The sequence below is a fragment of the Accipiter gentilis genome, chromosome 16 (genome assembly GCF_929443795.1).
Source record: "Accipiter gentilis chromosome 16, bAccGen1.1, whole genome shotgun sequence".
NCBI classification, from domain to species: domain Eukaryota; kingdom Metazoa; phylum Chordata; class Aves; order Accipitriformes; family Accipitridae; genus Astur; species Astur gentilis.
Window position 1 is genome coordinate 10,926,641 of NC_064895.1, and position 20,931 is coordinate 10,947,571.

The following is a 20,931-nucleotide window of genomic DNA, read 5'->3' on the forward strand; positions in this document are numbered from 1 at the left end:
TAGAAAAAGAATTAATCTACAGTCTGAAGAACAGCAGGTCCAGAGGACTCAAACACTAAAGCAAATTATTCAGGAATCAATATTTTTCCGTATCACTAGCTGCAAAATGCTTTTAAAAAGTTAATCAAGACTCAAAAATCTCTCTTCAAAGTAGGTATGCAGTATTACTCTTTCAGTTCAACCACTATTATATTCCCCAAACTTCCTATATTAAAGGCATACTTCTCCTAGACACAAAACAAAGAACAGGAGAGCTGTGAAAAAAGTGCTCTTCTGTTTGCACCTACTACATGTTTTTTCATGAAGTAACATAAGACCTTATTCATACCTTGGTTATGCTAACTATAAGTGTAAGAAAGTGAAAGAAAACTCAGTATCTCTCCCAATATAAAAGAGGAAATTTCAAAGTTTTTTCATGAGTGCTTCACCCTATTCCATTAGCTTACTTCAGTGAGCTATGAAATGCAAAATGCACGATTCCACTTTTCTTCAGTGCCACATTTCACCACTTATTTAAGCAACTTCAAAAAATAGCTATTACTAATGGACACACACCACTTTTCGTCGCTCTCCCAGTTTCAAAAATAGTCAAGATTTGCCAGTAGTATTGGGTTCAGATGCAGAGATGGTCACAATACGTATGACTGTTCCTGACAGCATCATCTCATTGGACTGGTACTTCAATGAAGAAAACAGTTAAGAGTCTTTTTAAAATAACAAAACAAATACAATAAAAAAAAAAATTAAAGGTTTCCATTGCTTAATTTTCTGCAGAAAGTTTATGGCTGATGATTCTAAATGAAGATACATGAAGTAAAACAATAAACCCTCATGTTCAGAAACTAGGTAAACTAAATCCAGAACACAAGCTAGAATAGAAAACATACATATGAATTAATAGGTCCAATAATGGAAATCAGAAAACTCACAGATATTTAGAGTGTTTGGATAGAAGCTCAATTCTAGCAATCTCAGTAAGCTCTCTCCGAAAGAGAATTTTCAATTAGTATGCATATTGCTATAAAGAATTGCTATAAAGAACTTAAATATAGGCCTTCTTGAGAAAAAAGTATAAAATTATTTGTTTTCGCCATACTTTCTAGAGCAATACTTGAGCTCAAGAATAGACACAAATTGAAAAAATGAAGACTGGTTAACATTAAATGGTATGTTACATACATGAAATACTGGACTTGATAAGCTATCTTGTACCATCTTGCTGTTCAGTTATATACTGAAAAAGAGGTACAGAAATTCTTTAAAATGTTTCACACTATTCCGTGCAGCACAATATTCTTTAAGAAAATAAAAATGCAATCAACTCAGAAAGGCTAGACAAAGAAACTTAGAAACTTGTTTTGGTTTTCTTTAAAGGAGACTTCTGACAGCTTTCTCAGATTCTCCCCTGAAACTAGCCAGAAAATTACTAAGACTACTTTAGAATTTCAGGCCCGATTACTGCTTTCTCATTTTTTCCATGGATCACTGGCAAGGTGAGAAAGTTATGTTCACCAAGTCAACCAGAGAGTAAAAAGTAGTCAAAAAGCAGGCCAATACCATTTCAGTGCTCTCTTAGTCGAAATGCCCATGATAATTTTCAGTTTAGAAAACTGAAAAAGCTCTTTATTACTCTACTTATCTTCTATAATTGTCTTCAAAAGATTCACATAAGATTTGTGAAAGAAATTCAAATTTTAGCACTTTTATTTCAATCCAAAAGAACCAGGAGAAGCGAGCAGTCCTGGAAACTTCTCTCCAACATAGCCACCAGGTGAGCAGCAGGAATTCACATCTCCACAACCATCCACAGATGCACAGAGCCTGAAACTCACTACATTACTCTCATATTCTTGGACCATATTTCCATAGAAGAATAGACTAATATTTACTAGAAGAAATAGTATTTATTCCAACTGACAGAACAGATTTCTTGCTTGTCAGAGAGAAAGAGTACTCCCTTCCCCAAGTGATGCAAGTGGATTTTTCAAGCCTCATGACAGAAAATCTTCACACCTGCCTCATCTAGGAAATGCACAGAGATCCTTAATCTTAACAGCTGTGCACTTAGTGCTAGGTTACACATGGAGCATTCCTACTGTTTCTGATGAGATATTTATATAAGAATTTATAGTTCTCTGTGGGCATATCTGCATTTAACATATGACAAATAACATTATATACAAACTTCACTTGCAATTTTAAAATAGAGCTTGATGCTGGCTGGCATGATGCTGTTTTGAAAGACATTTACTGCCACTTTCAAAAGCAAACATATAAAACAATAAAAAGAATGACATCTAAAATACCAGGAATATATTTTATTTGCCATGCTTTGCATTAATCAGGCAAGCAACACTTTTATTTTGCTGCTTTCCTTGATGTGAATGCAGAAGTAGACTTCTAACCAAGATGACCTAAGAATATGAGACAAATGATGTATAGGTAATGGTACAGCACATTTTTTGGAAAATGCCTGTGTTGATAATTTCGATTTAAAGTGTTTACACATAGCTAGATGTTCAATCTTCGAACATTTAAAAATATCAAAACACTTAAACAAGTTTAACACGGTTAGAAAGGACTTACTTTTATTGTAGCAGGTTGCTAGTACACCTTTATCTGCAGGACTGGTACTAATGTGCCAAATTTCACCCACTTGATGAAGGAGAACGTTTTTGTTTATAATGTTATTTTCATCATCAAAATCTATGATGTGAATCTGCAAATACAATAGAAGAGAACATTAGGGTTTCAAATGTTTTCCTGTGGGTCTTAATTATGCACGATGACTGCACAGAACAATTTAATGAGAATTTTATAACAGATATCTACTTTAATTAATTGTTATACTAACAATTTAGTATATCATTGATTTCATGCAGGATATACTTTTCTAGAAAAACACAAGCAATTTCCCTGTTTTGAGGAAATACCATGTTTACTCTTCTCAATTTTGCAACTTAAAGCTTGAAGGTGATTTTTCATTTTATGGCTAATAGTAAATAAGCCACTTCTATTGCAGTTCTTATAGCAATAAACAGAAATAACAACATTACAATCCTTAGTCTAAATGTCTGCACCAATTCTGTATCCAAATCATCTAATTCACACACCCTACAAAGAAAGAAGGGGAGAAAGGGAAGGGACTCTCATTTGAAGCAAATACTGTAACTCAGTAAGAAACATTTTGAGAGTTCACTTCAGCAATCACATATCTGTAGCAATATATAAATCTGTAATACTTTTTATACTATATAGAACAATAAAATATTGAAGGGAAAGATAAAGAAAACCAATAACATTTAAATACCTAGACATTTTTTTAAAAGACATACAGCTAAGTTTGCTTTTTGTGATTTCCATTTTTGTTTGTCACGGAGTTTTTGTTTGTTGGGGGGGAGGGGATGTTTTTTAAATAGATCTATGTTACTCACATTTTTCCTTCTTAGTTGTTTTTCTGTAGTGACCTCAGAAATACAAGGAATTGAGAAAGATACTAGCCTGGCACAACATACACAAGTGACTACTCATGGGACTAACTACACTGAGCTCAAGAGCGAACAAATAAATTCTAGAAGACTCAACATTTTTAGAAAACTGTATCCTCATTAAAAATTCATTAGCAAAGTTGGGTGAACAATGAAGAGGAAAAAAACCAAGAGATGTTCTACCGTAATGTGTATTGGATTTGTGTGGCAAGGTTTTGGTAGCAGGGGGACTACAGGGGTGGCTTCTGTGAGAAGCTGCTGGAAGCTTCCCCCATGTCCAACAGAGCCAATGCCAGCCGGCTCCAAGTCGGACCCGCTGCTGGCCAAGGTCGAGCCCATCAGCGACGGTGGTAGCGCCTCTGGGAGAACATTGTGGGGGGGGAGGGGTGGGGTGGAACGCACAAAAGCAACTGCAGCCAAATAGAGGAGTGAGAATATGAGAGAAACAACCCCACAGACCCACAGGTCAGTGCAGAAGGAGGGGGAGGAGATGCTCCAGGCGCCAGAGCAGAGATTCCCCTGCAGCCCGTGGGGAAGACCCTGGTGAGGCAGGCTGTCCCCCTGCAGTCCAGGGAGCTCCACGGGGGAGCAGATCTCCACCTGCAGCCCGGGGAGGACCCCACGCCAGAGCAGGGGGATGCCCGAAGGAGGCTGTGACCCCGTGGGAAGCCTGTGCTGGAGCAGGCTCCTGGCACAACCTGTGGCCCTGTGGAGAGAGGAGCCCACACTGGAGCAGGTTTTCTGGCAGGACTTGTGACCCCGTGGGGGACCCACGCTGGAGCAGTCTGTGCCTGAAGGACTGCAGCCCGGGGAAGCGACCTTCACTGGAGCAGTTTGTGAAGAACTGCAGCCTGTGGGAAGGACTCATGTTGGAGAAATTTGTGGAGGACTGTCTCCCATGGGAGCGACCCCACAGTGGAGCAGGGGAAGAGCAAGGAGTCCTCCCCCAGAGGAGGAAGGAGCGGCAGAGACAAGGTGTGAGGAACTGACCCCAACCCCCATTCCCCGTCCCCCTGCGCTGCCGGAGGGAGGAGGGAGAGAAAACCGGGTGTACAGTTGAGCCGGGAAGGAGGGAGGGGTGGGGGAAAAGTGTTCTAAATTTTGGTTTTATTTCTCATTACCCTACTCTTGACTTTTGACTGGTAATAAATGAAACCAATTTCCCCAAGTGGAATCTGTTTTGCCGGTGAGTGATCTCTCCCTGTCCTTATCTCGACCCAGAAGCTTTTTGTTATATTTTCTTTCCCCTCTGCAGCTGAGGGAGGGGGAGTAATAGAGCAGCTTTGGTGGGCATCTGGCATCTAGCCAGGGTCAACCTATCACATAGTGACTGAATTAAGTCTACTGAATTAACTACTGAATCACTACAAAAAATCTTAGCTACACAGTATTACAGAAAATTTTCTAAAAATACAGAAGCTGCTAAATAGGTCTCAATTTAGTCTAAACTGGGAATATTACACACTGGGTTTTTTTTAAATGGCTGAGTTTACAGGTTACCTTTTTCTTTCTCGTCCAAACACTGTCATCAGCAACTGCTCTTTCAAACATAATGTAGACCCTCATCATCTGTATTGTTCTTCCATTCTGTCATCTAAGACATAAAAGCAGCTCTGCAGCTGATTAGCAAGTTGCCTTTTCAGACTTCATTTGTTCCCCTGAACCTAGAAATCTACCCAGGAATCAGGACACTATCCATCCACCCCAACAACTGCATATCCATCTTCCTGTCCAACTTAGAGTGACCTTGCTGCCTTTCAAAACTCTCCAGAGTAACATCACTTAGACTTATCTATCGTTTCACTTTATTTTGGCTTTCCATACATCCCCTCTCTCTATTCCCTGTGTCCCAATGCAAGAGCTTCCATCTATACAGAAAGCTCTTGCTCATTTCATCATTAAAGACCAGTTTAACCTCATCCCCTTTTTTTTGTTCTTTTTTTTTTTTAAATAAAAATTGAAAGACATAATTTGTTCAGCCTCTATGCTGCTCTTATCAGATAAATTTTGTTGTTCTGAATAAACTTGGAACTCAAACTGTTTACAAGTCGAACAGCTACTTTACAAGCACAGAATTGGAAGGTAAAGAACAGCAACGTATTCACAACTATAAGGTAAAACATTTTCAACAGACTCATGGAAAGAAGAGCAACTCCTGTTGTTATTTTTACACAGCAAAATAATTGGCTTTACTATAAGAGAGAAAGGGATTTCTCAGTTTACTGAATCAGGTATTTAGCAGCAAAACAGTGTAAAATATGTGAAGATCTGTTGTAGTTTAAAAATTAAAAGTTATTTTAGTTTCCCATGTAAGGCACAATCAGATTTGCCAAATGTGCTATCTAAAAAAACCACCAACAACAAACAAACAAAAAAACCAAAAACAAAACAAAAAAAACAAAGCAGGGAGAAGAACCTTCCATTGGAGTCACTGGAGTCTCCTTTGACAGCTCAACCCAAGTCCCTGAAGGTGAAACACAATCCCATTTACTACAGTCACACACATTCTCTACCTACATTAACCAAGTTAAGAGGGTCACTCAGCACATAAGCTAAGGGAGTGCTCTTTACCCCAGCTGAAGCCCTTTGAAGGCACAGATAACCAATTTCTCCTCTGCTGTTATGTTTCTGCTTCAGCTGACATCATGGATAGCTGGAAACTGCTGAAATACACAGTTAACTGATTAAAGGTCCAGACTGAGACTTTTAGAAAATATGAAATTTAATTCTTATGCACAGGTATTGTTTATAACCTTGAGTTGAAAAATGACATCTTTCACAGCTATGCCAAACAACACAGTCTACCAGAAAAAGTTGATCAGCTTAACAGAAAAAGTTCCCCCAGTGTTTTTCTGCTAAGGATCTTCTTAATCATGTTGATTTGAATACACGATAAATTATATTTATCATATGGAATAGTGACTTCACTAAATACTAAAACAAGAGAATTTTTATAGAAAATATACTAATACCAAATACTGTACCAGTGTGATGCCATGAAGGCAAATATTTCCAGAAAGAAATATTTACCTATAATAACTGTCTGACAGAACTGGACAAATTTCAGTTCTGCAGGGTGTTATCCTCCAGCTCTTGAATCATGATCTAACTTTTCCTGATGAAGTGTAGAAATGAGCTTTACTGTGGATTAGTTATTGCAGCCTATGGACACCATAGATGAAGATATAGAAAACTGTAAATAAGCTAAGTCCACACAGAACTTTCTCAACATGAATGTACTGTAATGGTTAATGATATGTGTACTCATAACACTTGTGGAACACGATCCTTGTGGGAAACACCTCCTAGAAGTGACTGGGTTTATTACCATTAACTAAAAAAGTGAGTTACTAATCTGCTCTAATTACACTGGGAAAAATTCCCACTGAACACAAGTCTAAGTATCAAGGAAAAAGTAGCGAGATTTGAATGAGAACAAATAACTATTCAGGTCTCCTCAAAAACTGGAGGAATTATTAATTGCTAAGGAAATTACTAAGGGAGGGAGACTAAAACTAACCAATTTCAACACAAAACATCTCTTTTTCTTCAATTATGCAGTCTCCATAATTGATTCTCCTTCATCAGGCACTCATGGGCAGCAGAGACTGGAGAAATGCTTTAGTTTGGCCAGTGCCCTGGTTTGTGCCTATATAATGCTATGCATTAAGGTAAACCATGAAAAGAAGTATTTCAAGTTCTAAAACACAAGACTGAAAATAACTTGGGAGAGTTCTGAGAATGAGAGAGATGAGAAAAGAGTGACACGTACTTCCTTTATGTTTCCAAAGCATATAGTAAATGCATCAAACTAAGAACAGTATAAAAAGCCACAGTTTAGCAACAATGAAAGCATTGAGGACAAAAGTTCCAAAACTACACTGCGTAGAACACAGTGCAAAGAGAAACTACTTAAACACTTTCCAGCAAGTTATGAGGACCAAATGACAAGTACTACACACTGTTAATATCTCAAATATTGACAGAATATAAAATCTTATAAACATTTTCCTTTCCTTTGAAATACCAGTATTGATAGGAAAATACTTTCATCAGTTCTCCTATGCATGCCTAAATGGCTTCATACAGCAATAAAACTCAAATGAGGCACAAGTTACCATACCAGCTGTGCAACTCCTACTTTTTTCATTTGTACTATACCTGTCCATGACCAGAAGGGAAGAAATATTCTGCACATGATGGCACTGAATAAGAAACCTCTTACGGTGCAGTACTTGGTTGCAACTAGAGGTTGCAAACCAGCTCGTAAGATAGGTTAGGTAACTAAAAAAAGTTTTTAAGCAAATCTAGAGAACCTAGTGCTGAATAAAGCAATAATGACTTCAGGCCTAAGGCACTTCTTGTGCATTAGTAAGGAGCTGAGAGAAGCTGATGGCCTGAGGCACAGCTAAAGGCCAATAACCCCCAAACATTTGTTAATACCCTAGGAAGCGTCCTGCACTTTATTATTTATGTTACTCAATGGAAAAAGAAAAGCATACTCAAAGTTGAAATATGTGTAAATATTTCTAAAATATGTAGTATATGCCAAATCAACTTACCTAAATCAGAACATTTAAATTATTGAAGATCTGCTGGATATCAACTGATAAGTGAACATCATTCTCCAATTACAATTTTTTACCAGATTTTATTTAGTTGAACCAAGAAGTAAAAAACCGCATAGAAATCACAGTAGAAAATTACATTATAACCAAACGTCTGAAGAACATCTGAGACACCAAAATCAAAAATATAGTTGTGTGTATTTATTTTTAACTAAGTTTGCCTGCCACTTCTCTTGTTATTGGTCTCACAAGTATTTCCTGAAATGTAAAGAAACTGAATACTCCATCCCCCTTCTACCTTTGCATGTTTTTTTCCTTGAGCCTCATACAGTATTATCACTGAGTGACAAACTCAAAACCTCACTGAGAATTGACAGCTCACATGGTATGGTTCCGAATTAGTTTTGTGCAGTCCACTACAGACCAGTTTCAGAAGATTCTATGACTGTATCCATTCTAGGGGCTTCTGTGGTGGGTGTTAGCCATGGCTAACAGCCGGACTCCCCCCCAGCTACTTTCTCCTTCCCAAGTAGGACAGGGGGATAAATAAGAATAGGAATGAGAAAGCCCATGGTTTAAGCTAAACACAGGGAAATCACTTACCAATTACTGTTGCGGGCAAAACAGACTTGACTTGGGTTAATTAATTAATTTATTGCCAGTTAAAATAAAAATGTAATTAGTAACTTGGGTAGTAGGAAAGAAAAAGATGAACCTTAAATCAGCACCTCCTCTCCCCCCTTTCCCAGGCTTAACTTGACTCCAGACTCCTCTAACCCCTCCAAGGAGTGCAGGGGGACGTGGGGCAGTGGTATGGTATGTACAGTCAGTACACAGAGTTTTCTCTCTGACATTCTTTCCATCTCACTCTTTTCCTCTGCTCCCGTGTGGGGTCTTCATGGGCCACAGTTCCTTCGGTAACATCCGCCTGCTCAGCACAAACGCTCCACAGGGTGCAGTGGATACATGCTCCACCATGGAGCACCTTCTGTTCCTCCTGACCTTGGTCTCACCTGTGTTGTTTCCTCCGCTGTTTCTCAGTCTTTATTCCCTCCTCCTCTTTCCATCCAGCATTTTCTCCCCTTTCTTAAATGGTTTCACAGAGGTGCCACCAGGCTGACCAGCTCAGCTGTGTCCTGTGGCGGGTTCACTGGAACCAGCCATGTCTGGCATGGGCAATCCCTGGCCTCTTCTCACAGAGGCCACCACTGCAGCCCCTCTGCTACCAAAGCCTTGCCACCTGCACTCAGTACAGCTTTAATTCTTCTGGCCTCAAGATCTTATTTCAGTATGATGGCATTTACTGAAATTTAGTCACAAAAATTAAAGTTGCTGTACAATTAGAAGTATTGTACTCTTAACCACAGAAGAAACAGCCCAATAGAAATTGAGCCACGAAAGTCACTCAAGTTTTAGTTTCAATTATTGTTAAACTTATAATCAGAAAGGTCATAGCTGATTGCCAATAATTAATAATGAAAAATCCAGTTTATGAAGCTTCACATACAGAGAACTGTGCACGTACCAGGAGTCCCATTAGAGGCAATCAAGGCTTAAAGACTTTTGTTTTACTTTGCATCTCTTCTGTGGTTTAGAGATAGCTCCAGAGAATATATAGATTTAAATTAACAAAAAATATGGCAGTTCCTTTACTAAACAAATCCGATTTAGTCATAAAATTAAATTACTCTTCTAAATTCTATGAAAATATACACAGCTTTCATTCACCTACATTTCTTACCAATGTCTTTACATTCTACTCACGTGAGTCTTCAACTTGACTATCATTTAATGTTCAAATTCAACAGGGGGTAGAAAGGAGGAGAAATTATATTGGAACAATGTTTAAAAAAAAGAGTAAAAAAATTACAACTGACATTTGACAGAAAAATTACCTGATTATCATATCTAAGAGACTGTGTTCCAACCAAAAATCTTATTGCATCTGTTTCGGCTGTCTGAGGTGTTAAAGCTCGTGCCTAGGGAAGAAGAAAGCCATTAGAAAAGCAATCCATTAATTTCAGCAAAATCTTGAAGCTTACGTATCAATTATCATTTTAAGTCTTACATTCTTACAATCTGCAGACTTTCCCACCCTTTATGTCCATTTTGGTTAATTTTTTTTTTTTTTTTTGCACAGTTTCGCACATTTGCGAGGTGCGTGGAACATAGAGGTGCTAAATACGTTATCTGGCCTTCATTGTAACAGTGATAATATTCAATATTATAGCAGTTCTTCCAAACTAATTCTCCTTTATCAACCAAAAAAACCCTCTATAGAACAGTGGTCAATCCTTAAATACATTAGCTAAAATATCCAAGAAAGAGACTGTTCCCACAAAACTTTTCAAACCATTCATTCAGACTGAAGATGCCTACATAAAAATGAATTCTTTTTCTTGCCATTAACCACCTAGTTTAGAAGAAAGTTAAAAACCAACCCCCATCTCTTCTACTTCAGGCCACTAAAGATAAGAATTGTCTGAATATAGGAGATATAACTTGTTATTTACCTATCAAAATTTTGTTATAATCGTATTAATTTTTTGTATTATTGAGAATGCTAGACTCTCTGCCTTGCTTCTTCAACTTGCACCAACCACAGTCTTGGTAGAAGCAAAACAAAACAGTTAAGGGCCATGGAAGACATTGAGAAATAAAGTATAGCTTGAACTAAACCCACAATTGCTAGTTTGCACTAGTGATTAGTAGAGACTCTCTTAGCTAATTTTGAGTAAATGGGAGGTAAACTAACACTCAAAGGCACTTTTCGCAACTCTAAGTAAACTGTGAGGAATATCCACTGCTTCCCCATGTAAAAGATACCCCAATTATATTGTTTAATATGTTTTTGGGTTTTTTTTTGTCAAAACAGGAAAACAAACCTTTGCAATTCACATCCTGTTTGGCATAAAATAGTTCAGATCTCTTCAGACACTAAAGCCTGTATTGCAAGCAAATACTTCAGAAGGATTCAGGTAACTGTTGAATGGCCCTTCTTATTGCCATCCTGTCATGCAGCTAGCTAATGATTACATTCTCGATTCAGGAACATTTAGCTTCAATATAGTCCTGTTTGAAACTTATTTTTAAATTAATATCAGAAAGATGCCTAGAAGCTTGAAAGGGAATATTTGAAATACATTACATCACAATACATAAATTTAGAACAATTTAATTCTAGAACAGCAATTTGAAGAGATCTGATTTTTTTTTAAATAAGGGAAAGCAATCCAAGCCCTTGTCTGGCAGTAACAATAAGAACCAACTCATTTTTCAGAATAAGCTCTGAACTCCCACAGAGCAGGTACTTCTTATCTTGCATCTGAAATGTGTGTTTTAGACAATGTAATATTTTGCTTAAGATTCAGCATAGAAAGTTTAAAAAATGCAAATGAGCTTGGTAAGTATAGGTTAGTAGTGTAAAATTTATATAGGAAATAAAGCACTACAGAGCATGTTTCAGCAAATAGTTTGTGTTCAAAACATACTCAAATCCAGATCAGAGATCAGTGTGAATGCGTACCGATTTGTTTGTACTCTCCTGTTTATGCAGCGCTTACCTACAACAAGCCTAGACAGTGTTTCTGATTGACAGAAACAACTACAGTTCACCAGAAGATTGTAGAAAAGCTTTTATTTTGTCTTGAACATAACTTACATTTGCAGATCTTTGGCAAGAGCTCCTTTTCATTTCAGATCTGCTTTCAACTATTTTGAAGAAAACACTAGAAATAAGCCAAGAGCTATGTATCTCTTTCAATCAAGCAAGCTTCTGTTGTTTCTATAAGTCAAACAGAAGAAGAGACCTCCAGGATTATCAATAAAATAAAGAAATAAAGGGGGGTTTCACCCCTTTTAAGGCCTTTTGAGTAGGTCTTACCATGCTGCTTTCAAAACTGCATCAGATTAGACACAAAGTGTCCAAAGTAAAATTATGTCAATACATGGTAACATTTACATCATCAGCCTCCCTATGTCTTCTTTAAAATATTTTTAAATTATTTCCCATTATTGCGGGGGGGGGGGGGGGGGGGGGGAAGGAAGCCCTGAGAAAAATATTTAAACACATTTCACAACAAGAAACACACTATTGTTTATTCTGTGTCATAAAAGACTACAGCATCCAAAGAATACAAGGTTCAAACTCATTAAGCGTTCATAAATCGGGAATATCTGATTCATAATAGAAATAACAGTACAATGGACTTCCAGTTGTCTCCTGCACAAAGATATGTCCAATTTTGTCTACTTTTGAGTTACTTTTAGAGAAACAGAAGTTATTTCAACAGATGATGAAGACACTGAGTAACCCTTGTGATGAACAACATAACTGAATTTGGAGTGCTGTCAAGATCAAGATGAGTGCCTTATGTTTGCCATCTTGTACTGTAATCTACCAGAGCAGGTTGCACATATATTTCACAAAAGCATCCTGGTTCATGACTGCAGCTACTAGATGGCAAACAAACAAAAGCATATATATGAATATAATGAATATTGATTAATCTAAACCAATAGAACTTATTATTTTTATAGTCAGCATCCACAGGACTCTAAACTGCACATAGCCCCCAAAAGCGTTTACTACCCAAGATATTAAAGTATTATTTACTAAGAAAATTGCCGTGATACATAGAAAATACCCAGAACACACATCTGAGATGCGAACAGGGAAAAAACAAGTCATCCTTCCACACACTGTCACAGCAAAGCCCCACCTAACCAATGCTTCTAGACCACGCAACAACATATGTAATTAGATAATTTTATTTTAAAGAGGGCCTAAGACTAGGAAAAAATTATTAGCAAGCAAAGATTAAAACACCATGAACCCCAAAGAACCATTTGGTTACATGTCCAAATTCCATATTCACCAACAGCTCTATGAGGACACGTGCATGGTTTAAAGCAGGTAATTTTATAAAACAGGGGTGATACAGAGGCAACTTGATTGTGATTGGTGCTCTAACCAAATATTTTAACAGTCTAGAAGGAAGTTTATAATATGCAGTCAAAATTCTGCTCAGCTAACACAAAGGAAATCCTGCCTTTGGAAAGCAAACAGCAAAGACTTCTCAGTGCCATACAAGTCTGCCAAGGAATCTGAAAGAATCACCCCTCCTTAGAGGCTTTTCAAAGTCTATGTATTTATTCTGCATAATAGTCTGTAGCTTCCCCAGTTCTCATTTATTCCACTAAATTAGGGGTTGCACATAATCACAAAACAGAAAACCAAAGAAATGCAACAATTATCAATTCATCCCTGCATTTTCAGGGGGAAAAAAAAAAATTTCTATGGGTAACAACAGATGCTGAGCAACTGTTGCAGAGATGCAGGGAATAGCATCACCATGCTCCAAAGGCATTCCCGACTAGTACTCTGTACATCATAGGGCTAGACACTCTTACCCACACTGAATCTTTCAAGGTGACAAAAGGAAGAAAATATCTTAGGACTCCAGCATACGGAATATTGCATGTACTCAAATACTTAAAAACATTTAATATATTAATGAGAAACTAGGTTCCACATGCCAAATTCAAGAAACTTTTGTGGTTTGGGGTTTTTTTTGTTTGTTTTTTGATTTTTTTGTTTGTTTGTTTTTTTAAAAAACGCATGGTGGCTTGCTATAGTACAGTTAAAACTCAAATACTCTTTTTTTTAAAACTTTCTAAACCAAGGTGTGAATTCGCACTTAAACAGAAATACAAAACTGAATAGCCTATAGCAATGGTCATACTGAAGTTCAATATGGGTCAGGGAGACAGAATCTAGTCAAGCAAAGATAAACTGGCATTTTCATTTACTGCATCCTGAAGTACTTTATAGAGCCATAAATTACATACTTAGAGAGGAATAACTATATGCATGCATGGAAAAATAAAAATGAAAAAAAGCATTCACAACGCATCATCTATTCCCAGGGTAGTATAGCTGCCATGCTTTTAGTAGCAGAACCACAAATTCTGCATGAACTTTGAACATGCTATACTTCTACCACAGCAGAAAGTAAAACTAATCCCATGGAGGCACAGAGATCAAAAAGAGAGGGATGGGGGGTAGTAAAGAGTCACCTGAAGCTGAGTGTAGGAAGTTTTACTAGAAAAGAAAACAAAAACTTAAATTATTTATTACTTTTACACATGATCTAAATGCTGTGTTAGCATTTCCCACTGGAGATCGAAGATCTCAGATTTAAGATTTCATACCACCTCCCCATATGCAAGTATGTAAGTAATGAATGATACAGAAAACTTTCTATTCTGCTACTATTCCTACCATGGAAACTGTAGCTAGCGCACATATAACTAGAAAGCAAATATTGCCTACCCCATTACCAGAAGACAAGTCCTTTCTTTACTGTGTGCATTGAAGGATCAGAGACATGCTGCACAGGTGTCCACACTTACTCTTAGACAGCATCACTTCTTTGTTCAGACATTCTGGGCTTAAATTTCCTTCACTAACCTGAAATGTAAGGGTATTTATTTTTGCCTCAAAATTGTATCTTTGCCGTCAGACTACTTTAACTGCTTCAGCAGCAGTTACTGCCCATTCCGAATTAGTTAGAATAATAACTCTACCATTAAAGTGAAATATTTTCACTTGAAAAAAGAAACAAGAACAAACAAACTAAAAAATCAGTGGATTAAACTATCTAAAGGGAGGGTATAGAAAAGAGCCTCTTCTCCTTTGAAGTACACAGCAACATGATGAGAGGCAGTGAACATTTGTTGCAACATGGGAAAATTCAGAGTAGACATTAGGAAAAAAAAAAATCACAGTGAGGGTAGTCGAACACTGGAGCAGGATGCTCACATAAGTCGTGGAATTAAGCAAATATGAAAATATTCAAAACTCAGTTGGACAAGGCCCCTGAACAACCTCATCTATTGAATCTACTTTGAGAAGGATATTGGAATAGATGATCTCCAAAGGTCCCTTGAAACCTACGTTAGTTTGCAATCCTATGAAACTCTTGTGAAGTAAACTGATCTGGTCATGAAATTTGCACAATTATTATCATCATCAGAGCTGTACAGACTGTCATGACAGCTCCTTTTGATGGGAGCCAACATAAGAGATTTCTATCCCTATCTCTAACACAGTCCATTACATGCCCACTGGATGAGCACACCTTACTTCTACAGTGCACTTGTTTGAATACAGTGATTTGAGCAGAAACAGTGCTGACATATCCTTAGTGTTGCTTACTTCAGAGAGGTGACTCCACTATCGAAAGCTTAACATCCCTTTACGCTCTCAGTTGAATCTGTGCCACAGAATTGAGTAATTTGCTAATCCACAACAGAAAAGAGTATCAGATCCCACAACTGCTAGAGATTCTGATATGTAGTAAGTCTACAAATAAAATTGGCAATTAACAGACCCATGCTAGATTGCATTGCCCCCATGAAAGTCAAAGTTGTAGATAAATCTCGCTGACAAGACATAGAAAAGATACTCTTCTGGGAAGAGAAAAAAGGAATATAACATAAAATGGGTTAAAAAAATTTAAAAGGGTTGAATATTGATATCAATAAAGAATTACTGAAGAGTTTGAAAGACCTCATATGAACACTCCAGAGACTTACTCCCATATATTTTTAGAAGACCAAATTTATAACAACATGAGGGAAGCCTTGCTACATGCATCTGAAATAAGAACAGATTAATATTGGTTATTTGTGGGCAAATGAAAGTGAAAGGAATAGTGTATCACCTATCATGAACTGGGTACCAGTTTGTAAGAACACCTGTGAAAACAATTCACAGACAAAAAGGACTGAAAGTTTGGAACCAGTCATGCACCTTTATGAATCAGATTTTGTTGAATGCACTGTGGGAAAAGGACAGAGATCCTGTTAATATGCAGGAGGCTGCCAAAATGCCTGATGAAGATATAGCAAAACATGCTTGAGAGGGAAATCAAAAAGCTGAGACATATTAATGGAAAGAAATTCCAACTGTTTCCTAGAGCAAGCTCGAACTTCTAGGGAAAGCCATTCAGCCTAAGGCTAGGAAGATCCAATCCCAACAAGAATGTTTAAGATCAATCTAAGGAAGAGAATAAGGCAAATGAGAAAAAAAGTTGTCCTAAGCTGTGGGAAAAATAGTTTAAATTCTACATTAACATGAGATATTATCCTCAAAGGGTAGGCAAAGGGGAAAAAAAACCAAAACCCAAAACCAAAACCCAACCACCAAACAAATCCTGACTCACAGGAAGCTAGTAGGGTGTTCTCACAAGTTCACAGGTTAGGTAACCAACTATGTAGTCTGGTTTCCATAAGACAAGAAAAAAAAATAACAAGGAACATGACCAAACTTTTTTACCAACTGATGGGGAAACAAGTGCAGCTACACATCAGGGACAAGTCAACCCAAGAAAAAAAAAACCAAACCTGCTACAAACTGTAAGGAAACAAAGGCAGGCTTGAGCAGACGTCATACTCCTATAAAAAAAAAACCCCTAGATGTACTCATCAAGAGAAACCCAGTCCCTCAAAAGTTATTCCTGTCAGACACACATGCTTAACAGATCCTACTGCTTACGTAGTAATTATGGTCTGAACAATAACAAGCTCACACTGAATTAAAACACAGGTTTGACACCACATAAGCTAGTTGCTCTCTTCTCTTAGAAACAGGTCCTGAAATGCATCACACATAAAGGAAAAGGAAAACAAAAACTTAACTGCAAATCAACTACAAAAATAGACATTTATTTACGCAATGGGCACGGAAAAACCTAGAATACAAGTGTGATGAACAGCAGTATAAAGCAGAAGAAACAGCAATCATTGTACCAGAATGCAAAGACTAATTGGAGACTGGGCATCATGTCCATGCCTACGTTAAGTACAGTGTGATGTTGGGCAAAGACCACCTTCTACCTTACCCTGACAATTTAGACTACCTGCAGAATAATAAAACCCTCTGAGAGAAAGAAAAAGATCAGAGACTGAAGAGAGAAGGGTCCTTGACGACAGCAAGAGATGATCCAGAGGAACACAATGACAAGCCTCAAAAACATAAAGAAGGTAATGCACTAAAACTCTACACTTTATTCATAAGTTCCCCTGAAACTTTCCCTTCTCCACCTCTTTTGAAATACCAGCCAAATAAAAGTTACTTTTTTAATTAGACTGTTACTATTTAGGGCATTAATAGGCAAAGAAAAAAGGATCAGTACTTCTTCAATAAGCATTTTGTCTTGCTGATGCATTGCACTGGTTTGGTATCAGCAAACAAGAAAACATACGCTGACCCCAACAACTGAATATTTGTATTACATTTAATGCAATCAAAAGAATTTCTGCAACCCAGGTATCATTTGAAATTCACACAATCAATCTGTACTAACAAGCAGTGAACTTGCAGTACAAAATGTAAGGGACACAGTATTTGGCTTGCAGTCTCCAAATCTGAATTTAAAGTTATTTGACCATCTGCTTATGCTGTAAACCAGAAATAGTATACTGCTACTTGCGGGGGGGGGGGGGGGGGGGGGAGGGGGGGGGGGGGGGGAAGGGCTGGCTTCGCTGATGCCTCATTCTGGAGGTAAAATACAGGTTCCCTGCCCCCGTCAGAGAAGCCTCAGGCTGCTAGTGTCATGAAAATTATTTTTGCCTTCTGGCATAATTTCAATTTTCAAGTAGGTACACTTTGATTTTTACTTAGGTAGGACAGCCTTGTTTCTCCCACCACAGCAGGAGACCCTCTTATCATTGATTGTAATAAGCTGCAGTGACTCTACCAGTGAAGAAGCTGGCAGCACACATGCCCAGGTGACCTTCAGTGCTCTCAGACAGCTGCTTTCTCCAAGTCTTTCACAGCACAAGAATTCCCACCACTGATGTATTTAGTGCACTGACCCTATTCCAAAGGCTGACAGATTCTATAAACCGTCACAGCAAGAAAAGCAACCCTCACACAAAGCCTTGCATAGCACAATCATCCTTAGAAATCCCATTCGTTTATCATGAACCACAATGGTAACAATCATCTTTGAATAGTTCCTTCAAGTTCACATAACTTATCTTCATATTGTCATTAGTCTGTACAATACCTAATATTAGCAAGATTCTGCTAATGGCTTAAGGGTCCTAGAAGAAATAGTTTCCACCTGATCTACTTCGAAGATCTTTAGAGGATTAGTTAAGAGAGTTTTGCCACTTATCTACTCCCCCCCCCCCCCCCCCAGTAAAACTTTAAAGCTAACAGTATGTTACATTGCAGTTCCACAAGAAGTCGTCCCAACTGATATGCTGCTCTCAAGAAGGGTCCTGAAGAGAGAGCCACGTAGGAAAATGATAGAATAGACACTCAGCCTGGATTAAAATATACAGGATTGGCACTCATGAGGCAAGTAATCTTAGAAGAGGACCAAGACAAAAACTAGTAATTTGACTAAGATACTATCATGCAGTTTCTTGAACTGATTCAATATTCAAAATAAATCCTCCAAAGACATGTCTAAAGCTGTATCAAAATTATTATCTACATTCTGTTTAGACCATCCTCTCTCATCCCACAAGAGACCATGAAAGCTCTCCCAGGGAAGAGAACACCACTGCCAATAGAAGCTCCACTGCCATACTGGAAACACAGCTGAGCCTGAAAGGCAGCATGTTTCCCTGGGTACTGCACAAATGACATACATCTTCCTAAAAAGTCCCCCTTGCCCCCTCCTTCTAAGAAATCTACACCTGCCTTCTACTCCATCAGAGGTAGGTCAGTTGAGTTATTCTCAATACATACTGATATTATATATATACACACGCATTGTGCAAGACCTGTGACCGACCTATTTCAGTTGGTATTTTGCACTGGTTTAAGATTCTTGGAATAATAAGTCACATTTAGCTTTAGGGAAATTAAGTTTCACCTTAATCTTGCAAACAGGCAAGAAAGTCCTAAAAATCAATAGTGTCTGTTCAGATTCATAAAACCTGTTAACAGCTAACTAAAAATACAATCTGGGCCAAGACGCACAACAGGACCACAATGCAGTACACAAACTCTGACAAAGCATTAGTGCATTCTTTTTAAGTCTGCTTCAGCCAGACCACATCTCAGGGTGCAGCTGGAGTTGCCCCTGTGTAGTACAGCCCTGTGGTCAGCCAGCAGGCTTTCTACTGTCCTTCCCTCCTGCTCATTATGCTTCTCTCTTGCAAGCCTATGTACTTCTGACATGTAACATGCAGTAGGCGTATCTGGCATGCTGAAATTCAGCTCAGCATTGTGGCATCCCCAAAATCCATTAAATGTGCCAAACACACGCTCCATAATTATCACTCTCTGGCACAAGCAATGCTCCTCCTCCCTCCCCGCATGATGCTGGCTAGCTTCTGCACACTTTTAAACAAGCAAGACATAGGCTGTCCCCACAAGAATCACAGTTGGCATTACAACTGCACCAAATACCTATCCTGGAAAGCAACCCTCCACACAGCTCATTTCCAGGGGTACAAGCACCATCCAGTCAACCTTAAACTAAGGCCAATACAGTATTTCAGGACAGTCAGTAGTGCTTGTACATGTACTCAAAACATCATTGTTTAAACACTTAAAGAATAGGATGGGGAAAATTGTGAATCCCTGAAAATGAAAGCCTATTCAACAGAGGGTAAACATACCAGGTACACCAGGTTAGATAGTAAATATAGGTCAACTATACTCTGGACAAGTGAGAGGCATATAATTTCACTGACAAAAAAAAAGCACTCAGTGATACCCCTGGTGCCCCATTTACTACACTCTCATAATTCAGGATATTGGTGAAGTCTACCAAGGTTCCTTTGAGAAGGACAACCTTTCAGTACTGAAATGTTCTGCAGCTACTGCTGTTGCCCTGTATTCATGAGCCACAGTCATATCAATCAGCCCTCAATGCAAGCAGCATCTCACATTTTCACTCCCCACCCACTCTGTAATTTTCTCATTTTCACTACAGTTGGATGAACAGAGTAACTATGGTGGGATATTGTCTTTAAAAAAAAAAGAAGTCACAAAAAGAATCACACACCCTAACATTCACACATATTTTGTATGTCTGTACAATGTTCATGTAGCTCACAGAGCGAAGAGAAAAAAAAACACTCCAGGAAACCATTTTGGGGGTTATATGAATGTTATAAACAGCAAAAAAAGAAAGTTGCAGCCATCTAGTAAAACAGGGGAAACTAGTCAAGTCAAAAATTTAACTAATCATGCAGAAAAATGAATTCATCACTAATTTTGATCTTGTTTTGCTGTTAGATGTTTAGCTTTCCTTGTCTACACCAGAAAAAAACCAAACCAAACCAAAAAACCCCAACCCGTTTCTCACTGTTACTTGGTAAATCTTCTTGCACAGTAGTTACACATGCTACATAATTACACACAGTTGTATAAGGGCTCAGGATTTGTATCTTTAATTACCGTTCTCATTTGTCAGAACCGTGAGTGGTGTGGCTCTTCTAAGTAAGACTTTTCTGTTCCACTAAGCCTTGTTTTGATGAAAGCTCAATTCAAAAAAGAGAAATAAGTATTTGTTCATTATTCTAAGTTACCTTACTTATGCTGATACATCAAAACACATTTTGCACATAAAAATGAGCAGAAATTGTGCAGAAGTAATTTTTAAGTTAGCTGGTAGACAGCACCCTAGGAGGAATCAGCTTTATGTTCTTATAAACCTGGCCATATTGGATCAGGTGAAAGGTGTATCTGCACAACTACATTTTCTCCAGTAGTGGTCAAAGACAGATTCTTATTGACTGCTGGAGCCAGATGCAGCTTCTAAGTCTGCAACCCCTCATATAGCTTCTAGATGTCACGGTTTTACGACATAAAATTTTTATTTGTAACAAGAGTAAGAAGATCC

General features: G+C 38.0%; 1 protein-coding gene across 6 annotated transcripts in view; it reads right to left on the bottom strand.

Annotated features, from left to right (window-relative positions):
* Positions 1-20,931, bottom strand: part of EIPR1 (EARP complex and GARP complex interacting protein 1) — a 102,125-nt gene that overhangs the window by 79,032 nt on the left and 2,162 nt on the right. For all 6 annotated transcript variants that reach the window (XM_049818986.1, XM_049818985.1, XM_049818988.1 and 3 more), the window contains exons 2-3: positions 9,952-10,035; positions 2,587-2,719 (exon numbers count right to left, since the gene is read on the bottom strand). In XM_049818986.1, the coding sequence (XP_049674943.1) occupies positions 2,587-2,719; positions 9,952-10,035 (217 nt within the window). The remainder of the gene's footprint in view (positions 1-2,586; positions 2,720-9,951; positions 10,036-20,931) is intronic.